The sequence below is a fragment of the Montipora capricornis genome, chromosome 10 (assembly GCF_036669925.1).
Source record: "Montipora capricornis isolate CH-2021 chromosome 10, ASM3666992v2, whole genome shotgun sequence".
NCBI lineage: Eukaryota > Metazoa > Cnidaria > Anthozoa > Scleractinia > Acroporidae > Montipora > Montipora capricornis.
Genome location: NC_090892.1, coordinates 47,201,422 through 47,216,421, shown reverse-complemented (window position 1 = coordinate 47,216,421; position 15,000 = coordinate 47,201,422). Strand labels below are relative to the sequence as shown.

The window sequence follows — 15,000 nt, the reverse complement described above, 5'->3', positions numbered from 1 at the left end:
TCCTCGCAGTTGAACGCAATTTTTGCAATTGCATAGCATAGAGAGCCATAACTGCGAGGATCATAGCTTCACTTGATTTCATATCTACAGTTCAACATATGATTCATTTCATATATCACTTCATTCATCGATTCATTCTTCATGGGAACATTTAAACCCACAAATGAACAGCTCCCAACATCAATGGCTTCACAGCTCAGTTGGTTAGAGCGTTGTCACCGGTATTGCAAGGTCACAAGTTCAAACTCCGTTGAAGTCCTGAAATTTTTAGGCTTCTCTATGCAATTGCAAATAACTGCGAGGATCGTAGCTTTACTTAATATTGTTACTAGCACTCAAGAACTGTTAACAGCAATTGTTAATTTAGCTTAAAGGTTAATAACCCATGGACTCCTAGAAGTGTCCCTTAAGTATATTTTACTCGTCAATGGGGCCAGGAGGCTCGATTGACCAGCCGTTGTGTGCGGCTGCGTTACTCCGCCCACATGGGTCCAGCCAATAATTGCATTTTCCACCAATCAAAAAGTCGCCTGCCTGCCAAGTACAAAATACAGTTGGCTGAATACAACATACAATTTGCGACAGGTGCTACGTCACGGCCATGCAAACGACGCAGGCCAGTGATCCACCTGTTCGTTGGGAGGAGGATGTTAACGGCACTCCCAAAACGGCTGCAAATCGAGCCTATTGCGCCAGGGGCTGTTTAGGAGTCAGTGGATTTTAAACAACCCTACAACCAATCAAAAACTATGCCCCCTTTTAACCCATTGACTCCTCGGAGTAAGACTTGTACACTGTAGTAGATTTTACTCTGTCTAGCTAGATGATTTTAGTTTTGTCCACTGGGGGCAGTTTAGGAACTGGTCAATGGGTTAATGTTGCAGATTGTTAAAAAATATATGTTAACTCTACCTAACCCAACCTTGTCAATATAATATTATTATTGAAATAAATATTAATGGTTAATTAAGTTCAAATCATTCTGTATACTTGTACACATTATAATAGCTGTGAAAACTTACAGGCTTCATTATCCATGTTGTACCAGGGTTCCTTTTAAATTCCTCCACAAAGATATGATACTCCATCTAGAGTAAGCATTGACAGTCAGGGAAAATTAATTAGTCATTTCTGAATTTTAAAAAATGCAGAAAAAGTTAACTAATTTCAAACTTACCGGAAGCTCAAACGTAGTTGGAAAGAAGTCACATCTTGTACAAAGTCAAGGAAAGAAACGATAATGGCAATAGAGACTTGACACAATAAAACATAATAAATTAATACTAGAAACCCATAAGGGTTGAAACGTGTAACGCACGTTCACAGCTTCTGAATATTCAGTGCGAACTGATTGGTTGAATGTTTCAGTGCTAAGTACCATATTTGGAAGCCCCTCACTCTTGTTGTTCCAAATATGGTACTTTGAAAATTGAAGATTCAGAAGCTTGTTTCCAAGCACACAAGGGGCCGTTACACGTTTCAACCCTTATGGGTCTCTGTTAATACTTATATAAGGCGCAAAATAGGATATGGATATAATCAAATGCGCTTGTTACCGGTACAAATTTTGTTATGTTAATAAAATACCTATTGATTGTAATAGTAAACACATTGGACATTTCTAAAAACAAAGTAATGTCAGAACATACATAGTCTGCATAGCTAATTGTTTTCTAAACAGACAAAAGCTTGTCTAAAAGATATGTCTTTAATCTGCTTATAGACTGTTCAGATCTTATGTAGCTCAGGAGTTTGTTCGAGACAGCAGGGGCCGCAGTCACGTATGCTCTGTCTCCTAGTGTTTTCCTCATTTTTACAGTAGGTGCCATCAGTAGTAGTGGCTCATTAGCAGATCTCAGGGAGTAACATTTGTGCTTTCTAATCTTGACTAAATCACAGATATATCCTGGCACCATTCCAGCCTGCAGTACTGGTGTCCCATGATACACGATACGTCCAGCTCTAGCGTGTAGTTTTTCCAGATTGCTGAAGTGTGTCTTGTTGCACGACCCCCAAACAGTTTAACTAGGCCTTATGTGACCGATGGCAATATAACTTTTGTATAAAAGTCTTCCAATTGCTTTCGGGGGAGGTAATGCATGCGTCGAAGCAGACTCAGTTTAGACACAAAAGACTTTGCGATATTTGCAACGGGATCTGGCCAGGTCATCTTATTGTCGATATGCACTCCTAGAAGCGGTTCTGATGTTGTCCAATTTATGGTGTTGTTTCCGAGACGCAAAGCCCAGGTTGATCCAATGAAGGGTTGCCGTTGCATGATCATTGCCTTGTACTTGTCCGGTTGTGGTACCAATTGATTGTTATCGCACCATTTGTTCAAGTCTGCCAAGGCATTATTGAGTTTATTTGTTAATGCGTCGATGGTTTCTGCGACACAGTATAGAGTTGTATCGATTGCATACAAGTAAGTTTCTGCTGAACGTACTGACTTTGGGAGGTCGTTTGTGAAGAGGGAGAATAAGGTACATGTAGGTCCCCGAACTGAGCCCTGGGGTACACTGTGCGGTATATACTGTGTGTCTGAGTTGCGTCCGTTCACTCTGACAAATTGTCTTCGTTCTGTAAGGTAGTGGCTCAGCCACATCCATATATCTCCTCTGATTCCACGATCATTTAGCTTTTGTAATAATATATTGTGCGACACAGTGTCGAAGACTTAAATGAAATCAACAAACAATACTCCCACCAGTAGCTTCCTATCCACTGCTATCCTCCACTTCTCTGTTATTTGTACTAGTAGCTTTTCCGTCGATTTTCCCTTCTTATAGGCCCATTGTCTGTAATCAAGTAGATTTCATGTGACCACATGATCAATGATGTTACTTGCAACACATGCTTAACTTGCTTGGGACACTAAGCATAGAGAGTGGTCTGTAGTACGTCCTGTCTTCCTCTTTTGAAAGCTGCACTGACCCTGGCTATCTTCCACTGAACTAGTGGCATGCAAGCTTTGGTGCTGTGTTCGAATATTCTCTTGAGAGATAAAGCGATTGGCCTCCCCGCAGACTTCAAAAGTCGTTCTGGCACTCCGTCTGGTCCTGTTGCTTTGTTTCCTTTTGGCTTACTGATCTTGTATTCAATTTCCTTCTGTCTAATTGTTATATTTGTGAAGTCTGCAGGTCTGTTTCCCGGCTGCAAACCTGTATTGGCTGGCTTTCGCCCGCAGGACCAATCAGGTTTGTGGCGATGGTGCAGAAATATCTGTTTAAGTAGGTTTGCTTTTTCAGTGTCATTTGTTGTAAGTGTTCCATCGCCCTTCTTTAATTGACAGGGCTGATTGTTTTTGTAGTTCTTGGTGGTTTTTTTAGTAGTCTCCAGTAAGCGCCAGCGGTTTTCACTTCGTCGAATAGATTGGCGTAGTATTCAGCTTTGGCCAATTTTCGTCAGTGTTGATGATGAACCAGGCTTGCCTTTTTGGTACGGTTTTGCTATCACAATTTGGCATTATTATTTCTGAATGAAATAATTTGAAGTGATCCTGGCTCTTTTAACAAACTGACCTGCTCCCAACTGTGTGGCTTCATAGCTCAGTTGGTAGAGCATTGCATGGATATCGCAGAGGTCACAGGTTCAAATCGTGTTGGAGCCACCTGAATTTTTCAGGTGACTATAAGAGACAATTGCTTAAATTTTCTGGTAAAAATAATTATTACTATTATTACATTGACAAGCCATGAGTAATGTCCACTCAGGAATAACATTGTAAGCTCCAGGCTGTTTAGAGAACTAAACAATTAAGTTGAAAATGGTGGTGATGACCACAGTAACATTATAAATGTAGCTTCTGAATGAGGCTTGAGGAATGGTTGCATGATGCCATGTTGTAAAATGCCCAAGTTCTAGAAGCCTTCAGAATAAAGTTAGGCATCTCTATCTCTTCTCTGTTTATTGTATGCGTCACAAACACAGGCAACACCTGCAGCGCCACCAAGTCTGGAAATCGAACCAGGGCCACATTGGTGGGTGGCAAACTGTGCTCTCACCACTATGCTATTCCTGCTCCCCTAGAGAGAAAAAACAACCCCTGATAAAACAGTTTAAACGGATTGCCCTAGAGGGCATTAATATGTTATACAAATCTTTGCATAATGTTCACCACTGATCGGTCATGCCAAAACGCAGACTGCAGACTGTGCAGACCGTGCAGACCAGGGATAAAATATGATGTTGCCCACATTATTATTGAGAGCTAAATGTAAACAGGCTAACCTGGATATTATTTAGGCCTAATTAGGCTTACTGAATGTTATTTAGGCCTAGTTCAGGTTAACCGAATTTTCATTTTACAGACGGTCTGCACAGTCTGCAGTCTGCATTTTTCAGTGTCCCACCACTGATGGACAAAATAAACAACTGTGCATGCCTTGGGAAACCTTTCATTTATAGTTCATCTTCATCTCAACATAATAATTATTTATCTTGTTGCATATACTGTACCACGGAATATAGATTATAAGGATACTTTGCAGCTTCATCTTTTCCATACTCTCTTTCTAACTGTTTCTTGAGTCTTTTTAAATTCTTAGCCATGAGGTTTTTTCGAGTCAACTATGGATAGAAATAGAAACAAAATTCAAAGTTTATTTTTACAGCCCCTGTAAGTAATAAATACAATATGAGCAGCAGATCTGTATCACATTTACGAACTCTTGAGTTTGTAAATGTGATACAGATCTGACAAATATGCAAAAATATATGATCTGCAAATATGTGACTTATTCAACGGCAGCATTGAAGTGTTAATGTACACTAGCTATTTTTGTTGATTCAAGACAATTTAACTGGGAAAATTGAAAGAAACATTTATGTAAATCAGGCCAAGGCCAAGGCCAAGTTGTGAGCTGGGTGCCTAACACATGCCGGGTTCCCAGGTTCAAGTTCCCCTCTTATCACTGGGTACTGACCAACTGTGTTTCTAAAACAGCCAACTAATTTTGGATTCTCAAAGATTTGTTGTCTTTTGATTCAATGACACATTTCAATGATGTGTTTCATTTACCCTGGAATGTACAGTGGCTTCAAAGGGACATACATTGTACATTTTCTCCACTCTTTTTTTATCCACTTTAGACTTACTTGCTACATGTACTTAGCTGCTACTTGCTCCTTTTTTGTGACTTAGGGTTAGGATTAGGCTAATTACAATGTTAAAATGTGTAGGGGGGCCCTGGGTGGGGAGGCCTAATCCTAACCCTAACCCAACTAAGGGTGTGTTCGATTGACTGTATTCCGAAAGTTGGAAATCCTTCGTTTTTGTGGAGATTCACATTAAAATTGTCAAACATTTTCTAAAATGCTATGTTAAACATATTTTTATCATCCTTGCAGCTTCAAAACGTGCAAAACATACCGTTTTAATCATCACTCCACGTATTCTTATTGCGGAATAGGGTCAATCGAACGTGCCCTAAGTCGCAGGAAAGTAGCAGCTGAGTAGTAAGTAAGTCACAAGTGAAAAAAAACGAGTGGAGAAAATGTATGTCCCTTTGGAGCCACCATAGGAAAGACCCTGAGAAGAGCTATCAACTAAGTACTAATTCATATCCCCATTTGTACCTCGTAGTGGTTCCTAAAATGGCAGATCTTGACATGTTCTTCCATGTACATATGATCAAAGAATTCTCTCATCCATCCAACATCGCACCAATAAAAATCCCATTCACCTTCCCTATTAAATCATAAAAATATGTTTTCCTCTACATCTATTCCTGGATCTTTTTTCAATCCTCCCAAATATAATGACATATTTTTAACAATTTAACCCAATTACCATTTTTTTTCTTTCATAGTGTGAAAGTGGGTGCTGCTAAACCACAGGGTACCCAAGCTGGTAGTAATCCTAGTGCATTGCCAAAAACCACATTTGCATCCCCAATAACAACTATTGTGCAGGCTGTTGAGTGATCTAAAATGGAACCATCACATTAAGGAAGTTGTTACATGTAAGAAAGCTAGGAAACTCATGTTTTGTTTTTCTCAATTAAAGCGCGCAGTTCTAGGCCCTAATGAATTTAGTACAGTTCTATTGGACTTGCATCCGCCCAATCACGGAACATGCATGGATTGCCCAGTTTTTCATGATGGTCTACCTGTGTATCTCTCTCGCGAGCTAGAGGCAGTTCAAAAGAGGGCAATGCATATCATTTTCCCATGTTTTCTGTATGATGAAGCATTTGTTAAGACAAACTGTTCAAGAAAATCTTAGAAAACAAAGACAGCAAGCCCAGGAATTTGCTGCCCCCACAAAATGCTAAGCAGTATAATCTCTGAAAGGCAGGCCAGTTCAATCCGGTTTTCATGGCAGACAGATTTTGAAATAGTTTTATAGTTTTTACGCACTTAAGGTTTTCACGACGTAAATGTTTTACCCTTTTTTAAGAATTATGATTTCTTACTAACTAGTTACTTCAAGATCCATTTAATGTTAGTTCTTAGTTATTATGTATTGACTTCAGATGTTTTCTTTATATGTATATATTACATTAATTTTTATTTAATCTTTTATTCTGTAAATATGACGTAATTCAACCCTATTCTATCTATCTATCTATCTATCTATCTATCTATCTATCTATCTATCTATCTATCTATCTATGAATTTATTAAACTTAAACATCATAATTGAGTAGTAGGGGATAAAAACAGGCTTGTGCCTTAAGGGATAAAAATGAAAAATGAAATTGAGTCATCATGACAACTGGGGGCTGGATCTTTCTCGAGTTTTTAATGCACACACAGAGGACGTGATACGAGGATGTCAATAGTTTCTCATAATTTAAAGATAAATAAGTTAGTCTGTTTACTGTACAAAACAATGCCACAGCATAGACCTCTTTCAGCAGCCAAAATTATAAAATCTTAAAAGCCTTTTAAGCTATTATTAAGCTATTATTTTAATGCTAATAAGCCTGTCTAACCTTGCTATGACAAGCAAATTTCAAATTAATTTTTTTTTCAAACTGAGGGCAGGTAGGTCTAATGAACATAAGTACAAAATAATGTAAATGTGGTCACCATTTATAAAAGTGGTCTATAACCTTGGACAGCCTGTCTTCCAGGTAGAATTTAACGTCTTTCTCCATCAAATGAAACCATGTTGCCTCGCAGTTATGAGCGCAAATTTCAGTTGCGTCGAGAAGCCTGAAGAATTTCAGGACTTCAACAGCGTTTGAACTCATAACTGCGAGGCAACATGGTTTCATTTGATTTTATACCCGCAGTGCAATAATATATGATGTATTTCATATATATCTTTCATCTTTCTCCATACCTAAAAGAACTGTTTTCTAGAGACACAATTGAGATAACTGGGCCATTTCCTGGGCCAACAATATTATGTTGGGTGGGGTTGGAGAGGTGCTTTGGTAGAGGGTATGGACCATTCCTTTTGTCCAGGATAGTTTGTTGGTTGGCTACCTGACGTGGCCAAGGCAAGACTCATCAACATAAAAGTCATAACAAGTTTGTTTCATGAGAACAGCATCCATAGACATACAGAGGGGTTCTGTAGATGGGATAATAAAGGGATGGGAGTTAGAGGGAGGCAAATCCTAATTAACCCATTGCCCAGGAAATACTTGTCTTGGTCATACAGTATGTTATGAACACTGTTAAAACTTGGAATGATTTCTTTGTTCGTTGATCAATTTTAACTGTGTCTCTTTTCTCCTAACAAACAATGGATACAGCCAATCAACAAATTCAGGTCTACATGCACCTTCTAAAATACGGCCCGCATATCATGAAAAATCCAACATCTCTCCAAAATAATGATCGCGATCGAGCCTTGATCTTAAATTTCAGAACTCACTCTCTAATTTCTGTCCATCCCTTGGAACGAAGAACATCCAAAATGGTATTCTGTAGAGAACACTTGAAGCGAATCACCCGGCTGTTGTCACTTAAATTTATATAAAAATGAAACAAATCAGTCAAGTTCATTTATACGTAACGAGTTGTTATCAACAATTTGCGAGAGTATTAAGGCTTAGCTACTTACAACGGCTTTCTCTGGACAGGCTTCCAGTTAAGTAACGTTTGCTGCAAAGTATCATATAATTTTTGTCAGAGAAATGAAAATCAGAAAACCAAATCCGAATAAATTTAGTTCAAATTTTACTTTATTTTCCTTCGATACCTTATCCCGTTTTGCCGCCATCTTCGCAATCTCTGTATGTCCCACAATGCACTGAGATTCCGAACCAGTCCAGGCCCCCTCTCAAGATGACCTGACATGGGTGTCCGACGCAATATTTTGCAACTTTACTTTCCATGGAAATTCGATTGAAAATGGATGTGTGTTAACAAAGAGGATACACTGATAGGGATCGCGAACAGAGATGCATCGAGCTTACCAAACTCCCGGGGGGAGCATCAGAGAGATAAAGCTCTGTCTTCTTGGGGTATGAACAACAAACTGAAGCTCAGTCTCCATACTTTTCAGCTGTATAATGTTCCTGCAAAGCTATTCAAAATGTTGGCAAATATTAGTGATACTAACAAATGACCGGTCTTGCCTGCTTTATAGGATGCGGGTGTCGGCAAGTCGTGTCTGGTTCATCGCTTTGTCTCTGACTCATTCAATGCTTCTTCGCCGCCCACCATTGGGTGAGAATATTAACAGCGATAATAACTTAATTTTGGACTAGACAATAAGCTTGAAATTGCCGAATTCATGAAAATTTAAAATCGGCAGATATGTCCTGTAGTCACGCTATTTCAATCGATACATACATGTATGATGAAGTTAGACTTAACACTGTTGTGATTTTTTTTTTTTCTTGGTGTATAAAAATTTTCAAAGCAGTTAAATTGTCATTTTTCTTTGTCTAATATTCATTGTCATAATCTGGAAAAAAGGAAAAATAAAAATTGAACTAGTTTGAACAAATTTGAACCAAATATAAGGTTAAACCATTTTCTAATTTTTAGCAGCTTGCAGACATTTCTGATCATAGTTGGGTAGATGGTGGTTTTGAAGTGAGGTTTACGTAGTGGGGAGAGTAAGAGCACAGTTGGTGCAGCAGTGAAGTCTGAGGGGGCTGTCTACAGCAGCAAATAATGTGCACCTTGATATGGTGGTATAGCATGTTTCACCACAGCGCACCGGTGGCTCAGTTGGGTGAGCACCGGGCTGTTACGCGAGAGGTCGTGAGTTCAACTCCGGCCGGACCAACACTCAGGGTCTTTAAATAACTGAGGAGAAAGTGCTGCCTATGTAATTACATCTGCAAACGGTTAGACTCTCTAGTCTTCTCGGATACGGACGATAAGCCGGAGGTCCCGTCTCACAACCCTTGAATGTTCATAATCCTGTGGGACGTTAAAGAACCCGCACACTTGTCGTAAAGAGTAGGGCATGTAGTTCCTGGTGTTGTGGTCTGTCTTCTGTGGTGTATCATGGTTGGGAGGGTAAATGCTCGGAGATATTAGCTACACCAAGCTACTCTAAAAATCCGAGGGTAAATAAAGATGTATGATGATATATGATGAAGTGACTTGCCCGAAACAAAAACAAAAGACTAAACAACAGGAAATAATATTTCAGACTTACAGATAATAGAAGCTGTCACAGCACCAAATGATAGCCAGGTTTTTCTGTAGTGCGGTCTCACCCCCTCCTCTTAATTATCGTGACCAAGATCATCATTACCATCACTCGCAAAACTCCCACCGTGATCAGTAGAAATTGTACAATTTTTGTAACAATAACAAGGTCAAGTAAACAATTTACATAGTTACATACATACTTAATTGACCACTCACCATACATGATAGGGGCTTTTCTGGGCTAATGAAACACAATCAACCAAATGACAGAACAGAACAACAACAACTGTTAAGAATCCCAACTGGCTGGAGGCAAATCAGTTGGCTATTTACAATAGTGCAGCCAAGAATTTGAAACAGGGACTACGGGGATAAAATTCAATGAGTGGTCAGAATCGGTCTTGCACCGCACAAGCTCTGGATCTCAAGGCAAGCATCCTAACCACTGGGCCTCAATGCCTCTTCAACTTTAACTTTGTATCCTGATTAATTTATTTCAGAGCTGCATTTATGACAAAAATGATGCTCGTAGGAGATCAAGCTTTCAAGTTTAATATATGGGACACTGCTGGACAAGAGAGAGTAGGTTCAAGTGACTCACTTGCCCAGAGTTGGAGATATACTTGATATTTTCTGTAAAATTATAGTATGCCATCAAGTTCAGTTGAAGAAAATATTATTTTAAGCAATAATTTGTCTTTATTTTGTATAGTTTAAGAGTCTGGCTCCACTGTACTATCGAGATGCAGCAGCAGCTATTTTAGTATATGATATTACAAGTGATGTAAGTTGATTTCTTTCTATTTTGCAATGCAAAAATGCACTCAATGACATGTACGGTTGGTCCATAAACAAAGTTAAGTGATTTGAAGTTAAGGCTTTGTGGGAGCTAAAAATGTTATAAGGCAGTTAAAATTAATGTAATTTAATGGAGTTAACAACAGGAGTACTTATTTGTCAGCGTTGTGGTCAGCGGTGTTGTCAGGTCGGTGCATGGGCCGTGATTTCTTGCACTTGTGTACTGTACGGCATAACTATATGGTATTGTAGTTGTGTAGTGGACAAAGTGTTTGTGGATTCTTTTTAGTGGTTATATCCCCTATGCTACCTTCCCCTCCATTTTTCCACTGTTTTTATCAGTGTGACAGGTGCCTGTCTGCTGTGCTGCATGGGAGCTCATGACTGGGTTACCACGATTTACCAGCCATGGGAGCAGTCTCCATCTATGAGGTGGTTGCCAATAGTGGAATCTCCATGATGTCTCAGACACCCAACCTCAACTAACGATGGAGTTGTTAATGTTAAAATATGTGAAAAGGTTTTGTTGACCAAACGTTTCCCCACTTAGCCAGGCCCCAGATAATATTAATCCTGTTTTTTAGTGGTGGTTAAGATTTAATGTCCTTAGGCACTCTAAATATTTTTTTTTGTTCTCCTGTTCATCAAGCAATATTTGGCCTATTTTGACAACAGCATAAAACATATGTGAGTTGAAGGTCACCACCATTTTTGTGAAGAAAGCCTGAAAAGAAAAAACCATACATTAACAGGGCTCAAACTCATGGCCATGTGATTCAGTACTGCACTTTTCTGTCAACTGAGCTATCAAACAAACTGGGAGCTGGGGCCTGCTTCTCAAAAGCCCTTAAAACTTTTCAGGCCCGTAAAGCCATTTGTGAAACTGAAATCTGCTTATTATGAAAGATGAATCTTTGAACGTGTTTTCAAGACCTTAGAAAGCAAAACAATGACAAAGTTTGACGACTTGAAACGTTTCCCTTTTGAAGGTACACAGCGTTTTATGTCAACCAAAATATGCCTGAAAAGTTTCGGGACTTTCGAGAAACGCCTCCCTGGTCACTTGATATCCAAATTTAGATGCCAATATTATTTGCAAATTGCCTTTACTCCATCAAGTAACATAACAATCCCATGATTTCTCAATGTTGGCTCACTGTTTTGGTTTTTTTTTTCAGAGTTCATTTCATGCATTAAAGACATGGATCAAAGAATTAACTCGTTATGGTCCACCTGATATTCTTATTGCTATTGCTGGGAACAAGTGCGATAAAGCTGATCAAAGGGAGGTAATTTGGAAAGACATAAAGTATCATTAATCCATAACATGTCCAAGAACCAGTTAACGTGGTACATTCCATGTATTCATTTCCAAAATATCACAAAGGACCATCATAATCAATTTATTATTGAGAGCACCAATAGGCAATGAGGTGGTGATGATGATGATGATGATAAGGATGAATGTTGTGGCCGTATCAGCAATAATGATGACAATGACAACCGCAAATAATGCAGATGGTACTGCTAGTGACTGTCATGTGTCGGTGACAGTTTAAGCTAGTTCAAGCTTTGTCAGCTGATCAGGGCCTTTTCACTTTTTCAGTGGTTGTCAGTACTTTTCTGTTTTTCTATCATACTCCTTAGGTTCTGGAGGAAGTAGCAGAGGAATTTGCAAGTAGCGTGGAAGCAATCTTTGTGGAAACAAGTGCTCGCACAAACAAAAATGTGCACTGGCTCTTTGAAGAGTTGTGTGAGTGCCATTCACTGATCATACATGCACAACCTTTTCCAGGTTGTTGTAGACGATGTACCATGCACAATACTATATTAATTTTATTACTCCAACTCTCAAGTGCTCTCTCTGGTATATTTGATCTCTGAAAGAACAGATTTAGGTAATTGAGTTTGAGGCATAAGTTATTCTGCATATCAGAAAACCCATGTTTACATGTATTTCTCTTCAAGCAAAGAAAAGTATGAAACATGAACATGAAATTTGGCAGTGCTATTTAAAACTAATACATGGCGCATGTAACCAATACAAAATAGTGAGGAATCTACATTCAAGAATCTGTAGTTTGGAAGATTTTGAGAGTAAATTGTAGCCTCCTAGACTATCAGGTTAAAATATGTAATAATAATTATGATGATAAAATTCTTTTTTTTTTCTTTTTTTAAAGTTCTTATTAAGAATGATATCTTACCAAATGATAATAATGATAATAATTATTATTATATAATAGGTTCATTTAACCCTTTGACATCCAAACCGGCTGAAACCAGCTAGACTTAGTATTTTACTCTGTCCAACGCCAGACAATTAAACTCGTCAATGGGGAACCCCTGGGAGTCAGTGGGTTAATATAGCACAGTTATTTGCCAAGGATTAGCCCAAAGACTTGGATATTGGCCATCCCTTCTACTAATAAAAGGTTGTGGGTTATTTAAAACAGACTATTATTATCCTGTCCATAGCTCGCAGACTCCCCCAAGAACAAGCAGAAGCTCCACTTGGGAGGAACTCTCTTTTGCAACCAAAACAAGCAGAAGAACAACATCCAAAGAGATCTTGCTGCTCCGAAAGACCACCATCATCACCAACATCAGAATATTGAATGGAAGGGATTCATCCTGTTTTGTATACCAACAATCCACTTCATAAATCCTCAAACGTGTTCTAACCCATATCATTAATGATGAGTCCTGTTCCCTTCTTCTCGTGTAGACAGGGTAGGGTAGTACCCTAGTGTTAAAAACAATAATAGCTAAGATTGCGTTAGCTTGAAAATGAAATCAAGACTTTTAGATAGTGTTGTTTAAAATGTTTTGAGATGCTTCTGGTCGAATTATGTAGTTTATGTCTCTTAATTATTTTGTCTTAAAAATTGTCAATAGGGTTTCATCAACCCTCAGAGATCTATTAAATACAGGGAAAAATAATGCTTTCTTTTAAGATGATGCAAGTGGACAAAAGGGTTTTCTTACTTCAACCCTCTGACTCCCATGAGTTACCAATGTATAAATTCTCCTCGCAATTTCAATGAAATGCCAGTCAGATGAGTATTGAGAATGAAGATTACTGTATCATCAGCTTAAGAGGTTATTCTCGTCACCAGAGCCACAGATCGACCCAAGGCTCTGGGAAACTCTGGAACATGCGCTGTACTGTTCTTATAGCCAAAATTTGGCTATTTGAACCTTACGGCACCTGCTCACTCCTCATGCGAACATGAATGTACCAATTAGACATGCTTTTGATTGTTCTTCACGAAAACCAATGAGAAGATACTTTGTTTCAGGGTTCCCCAGAGCATTTCTCTCCCTCAGTTAAGAGAAGAGCTCTGGGGTCAAGATTGCTTAAAAGGTCAGATATTGATGTTACACCAAATTCTCGTGACTTCCCAACAAACAAATCTGTGGCACTAGTTAGGAGAATGAACGTTTCTATCTTGGAATAGACCTTTTTGCAGATACGGCGGCCATTTTGATTTCTATTGTTTCCAAAGACATTATGGGATGCTCAGGGGGCAAATTAATATGTATTTGCCCCCTGGGCATCCCATAATAGCTATTCAGAACAATAGAAATCAAAATGACCGCTGTATCGGTAAAAAGGTCTATTGAAAGGGTTAAGTGAATGTGAGGTCTGTTCGTGTAGACATTATGGTTGTGATCTGAGAGTAAACAACAGTCAAAGATGTATCAGCATTTCATTGAAATTGATTTATATTATTTTATAAGAAAAATAGTAGTGTTCATTTGTTATTTAATTTCACATAAATTGAATTTCGCACTGGAAATTCTCAATGAGGATTTGAAAATCAATATAATTTACAAAATAAGTGACCCTGTTATATAAATAATTAATTATTGCCCATGATAGTATCAGAATTGCAAATCATTAATGTGGACTGTTTATTTTATTGTGCAGTAAAGTGCAAGTACTGGAAACTTGAAATTTCATATTGTAGATCACAAGCACCATTTTCACCTATCACATTAGTCAATTGCACCTGAACTGATATACAGTCTGTATAAACTTTGAAAACAGTTTATGAATAGACCAATGCCTTAAACTAGTTTGGTCGTGGGTCAAATAACTGGTAGTTCTGCACCTTTACCATCACATAATAACCCATGTAGTAAAATATTAAGAGTTTGGAAATCTTTTATCTTTAACTAGGGCAAAGTGTTCGACACAGTCTAAGCATTCCACCAGGTTAAATACTGTAGTTTGAGAACAGGCCACCCAAACTCACAACGTTCGGCCCAAAGAGTCTGAAAAGGCCTCAAGTACCCAAATCGGGAAATCTGAGTGTCGGACGTTTCAGCATTCAATTTCTGAGTTTGGGTTGCCCGTGGTTTTTGCAACCTCTCCGGGTGTCAAGAGTTTTTACCTATCACAACTATCAGGGTTGAATCTCTCAATTTTGCAATTAATTTGTTTTGTTTTCTCTCTAAATGTTAAAAGCAGCCTCAGAATAGGGAGATCTGCTCTTAAGGCTTGAAAGGTTGTCATGTTTTTTTGTATCTTGGTAAGAGCAAAAAACAAACAAATAAAAGCGAGCCTTTAATTAACTATTCTCCTTTCCAGGTCATGTGTGAATGTATTGTCAACATGCTGTATGC

The 15,000-nt window shown here is 38.5% G+C and overlaps 2 protein-coding genes across 2 annotated transcripts in view; one reads left to right on the top strand and one right to left on the bottom strand.

Moving 5' to 3' along the window:
• Positions 1–8,187, bottom strand: part of LOC138020935 (probable tubulin polyglutamylase TTLL9) — an 18,782-nt gene extending 10,595 nt beyond the window's left edge. The window contains exons 1-8 of the mRNA XM_068867824.1: positions 8,159–8,187; positions 8,021–8,061; positions 7,832–7,921; positions 5,792–5,926; positions 5,578–5,689; positions 4,484–4,569; positions 1,178–1,211; positions 1,023–1,088 (exon numbers count right to left, since the gene is read on the bottom strand). Coding sequence (XP_068723925.1) covers positions 1,023–1,088; positions 1,178–1,211; positions 4,484–4,569; positions 5,578–5,689; positions 5,792–5,926; positions 7,832–7,921; positions 8,021–8,061; positions 8,159–8,179 — 585 coding nt within the window. The 5' untranslated portion in view covers positions 8,180–8,187. The remainder of the gene's footprint in view (positions 1–1,022; positions 1,089–1,177; positions 1,212–4,483; positions 4,570–5,577; positions 5,690–5,791; positions 5,927–7,831; positions 7,922–8,020; positions 8,062–8,158) is intronic.
• A 42-nt stretch (positions 8,188–8,229) lies between these two features.
• Positions 8,230–13,462, top strand: LOC138019959 (ras-related protein Rab-22A-like). The gene is made up of 7 exons (XM_068866935.1): positions 8,230–8,423; positions 8,549–8,628; positions 10,071–10,152; positions 10,283–10,354; positions 11,547–11,657; positions 12,016–12,121; positions 12,847–13,462. Exons 1-7 carry the CDS (start codon positions 8,361–8,363, stop codon positions 12,984–12,986), a joined length of 654 nt encoding a protein of 217 aa, XP_068723036.1. The 5' UTR covers positions 8,230–8,360; the 3' UTR covers positions 12,987–13,462.
• The last annotated feature ends 1,538 nt before the right edge of the window (positions 13,463–15,000 follow it).

Bases quoted from the DNA above. Each gene is read 5' to 3' on its own strand.
- LOC138019959 (XM_068866935.1), top strand. From the start codon at position 8,361: ATGCATCGAGCTTACCAAACTCCCGGGGGGAGCATCAGAGAGATAAAG. The intron at 8,629-10,070 runs GTGAGAATATTA...AATTTATTTCAG, and splicing joins TCTTCGCCGCCCACCATTGG to AGCTGCATTTATGACAAAAA. The intron at 11,658-12,015 runs GTAATTTGGAAA...CATACTCCTTAG, and splicing joins ATAAAGCTGATCAAAGGGAG to GTTCTGGAGGAAGTAGCAGA.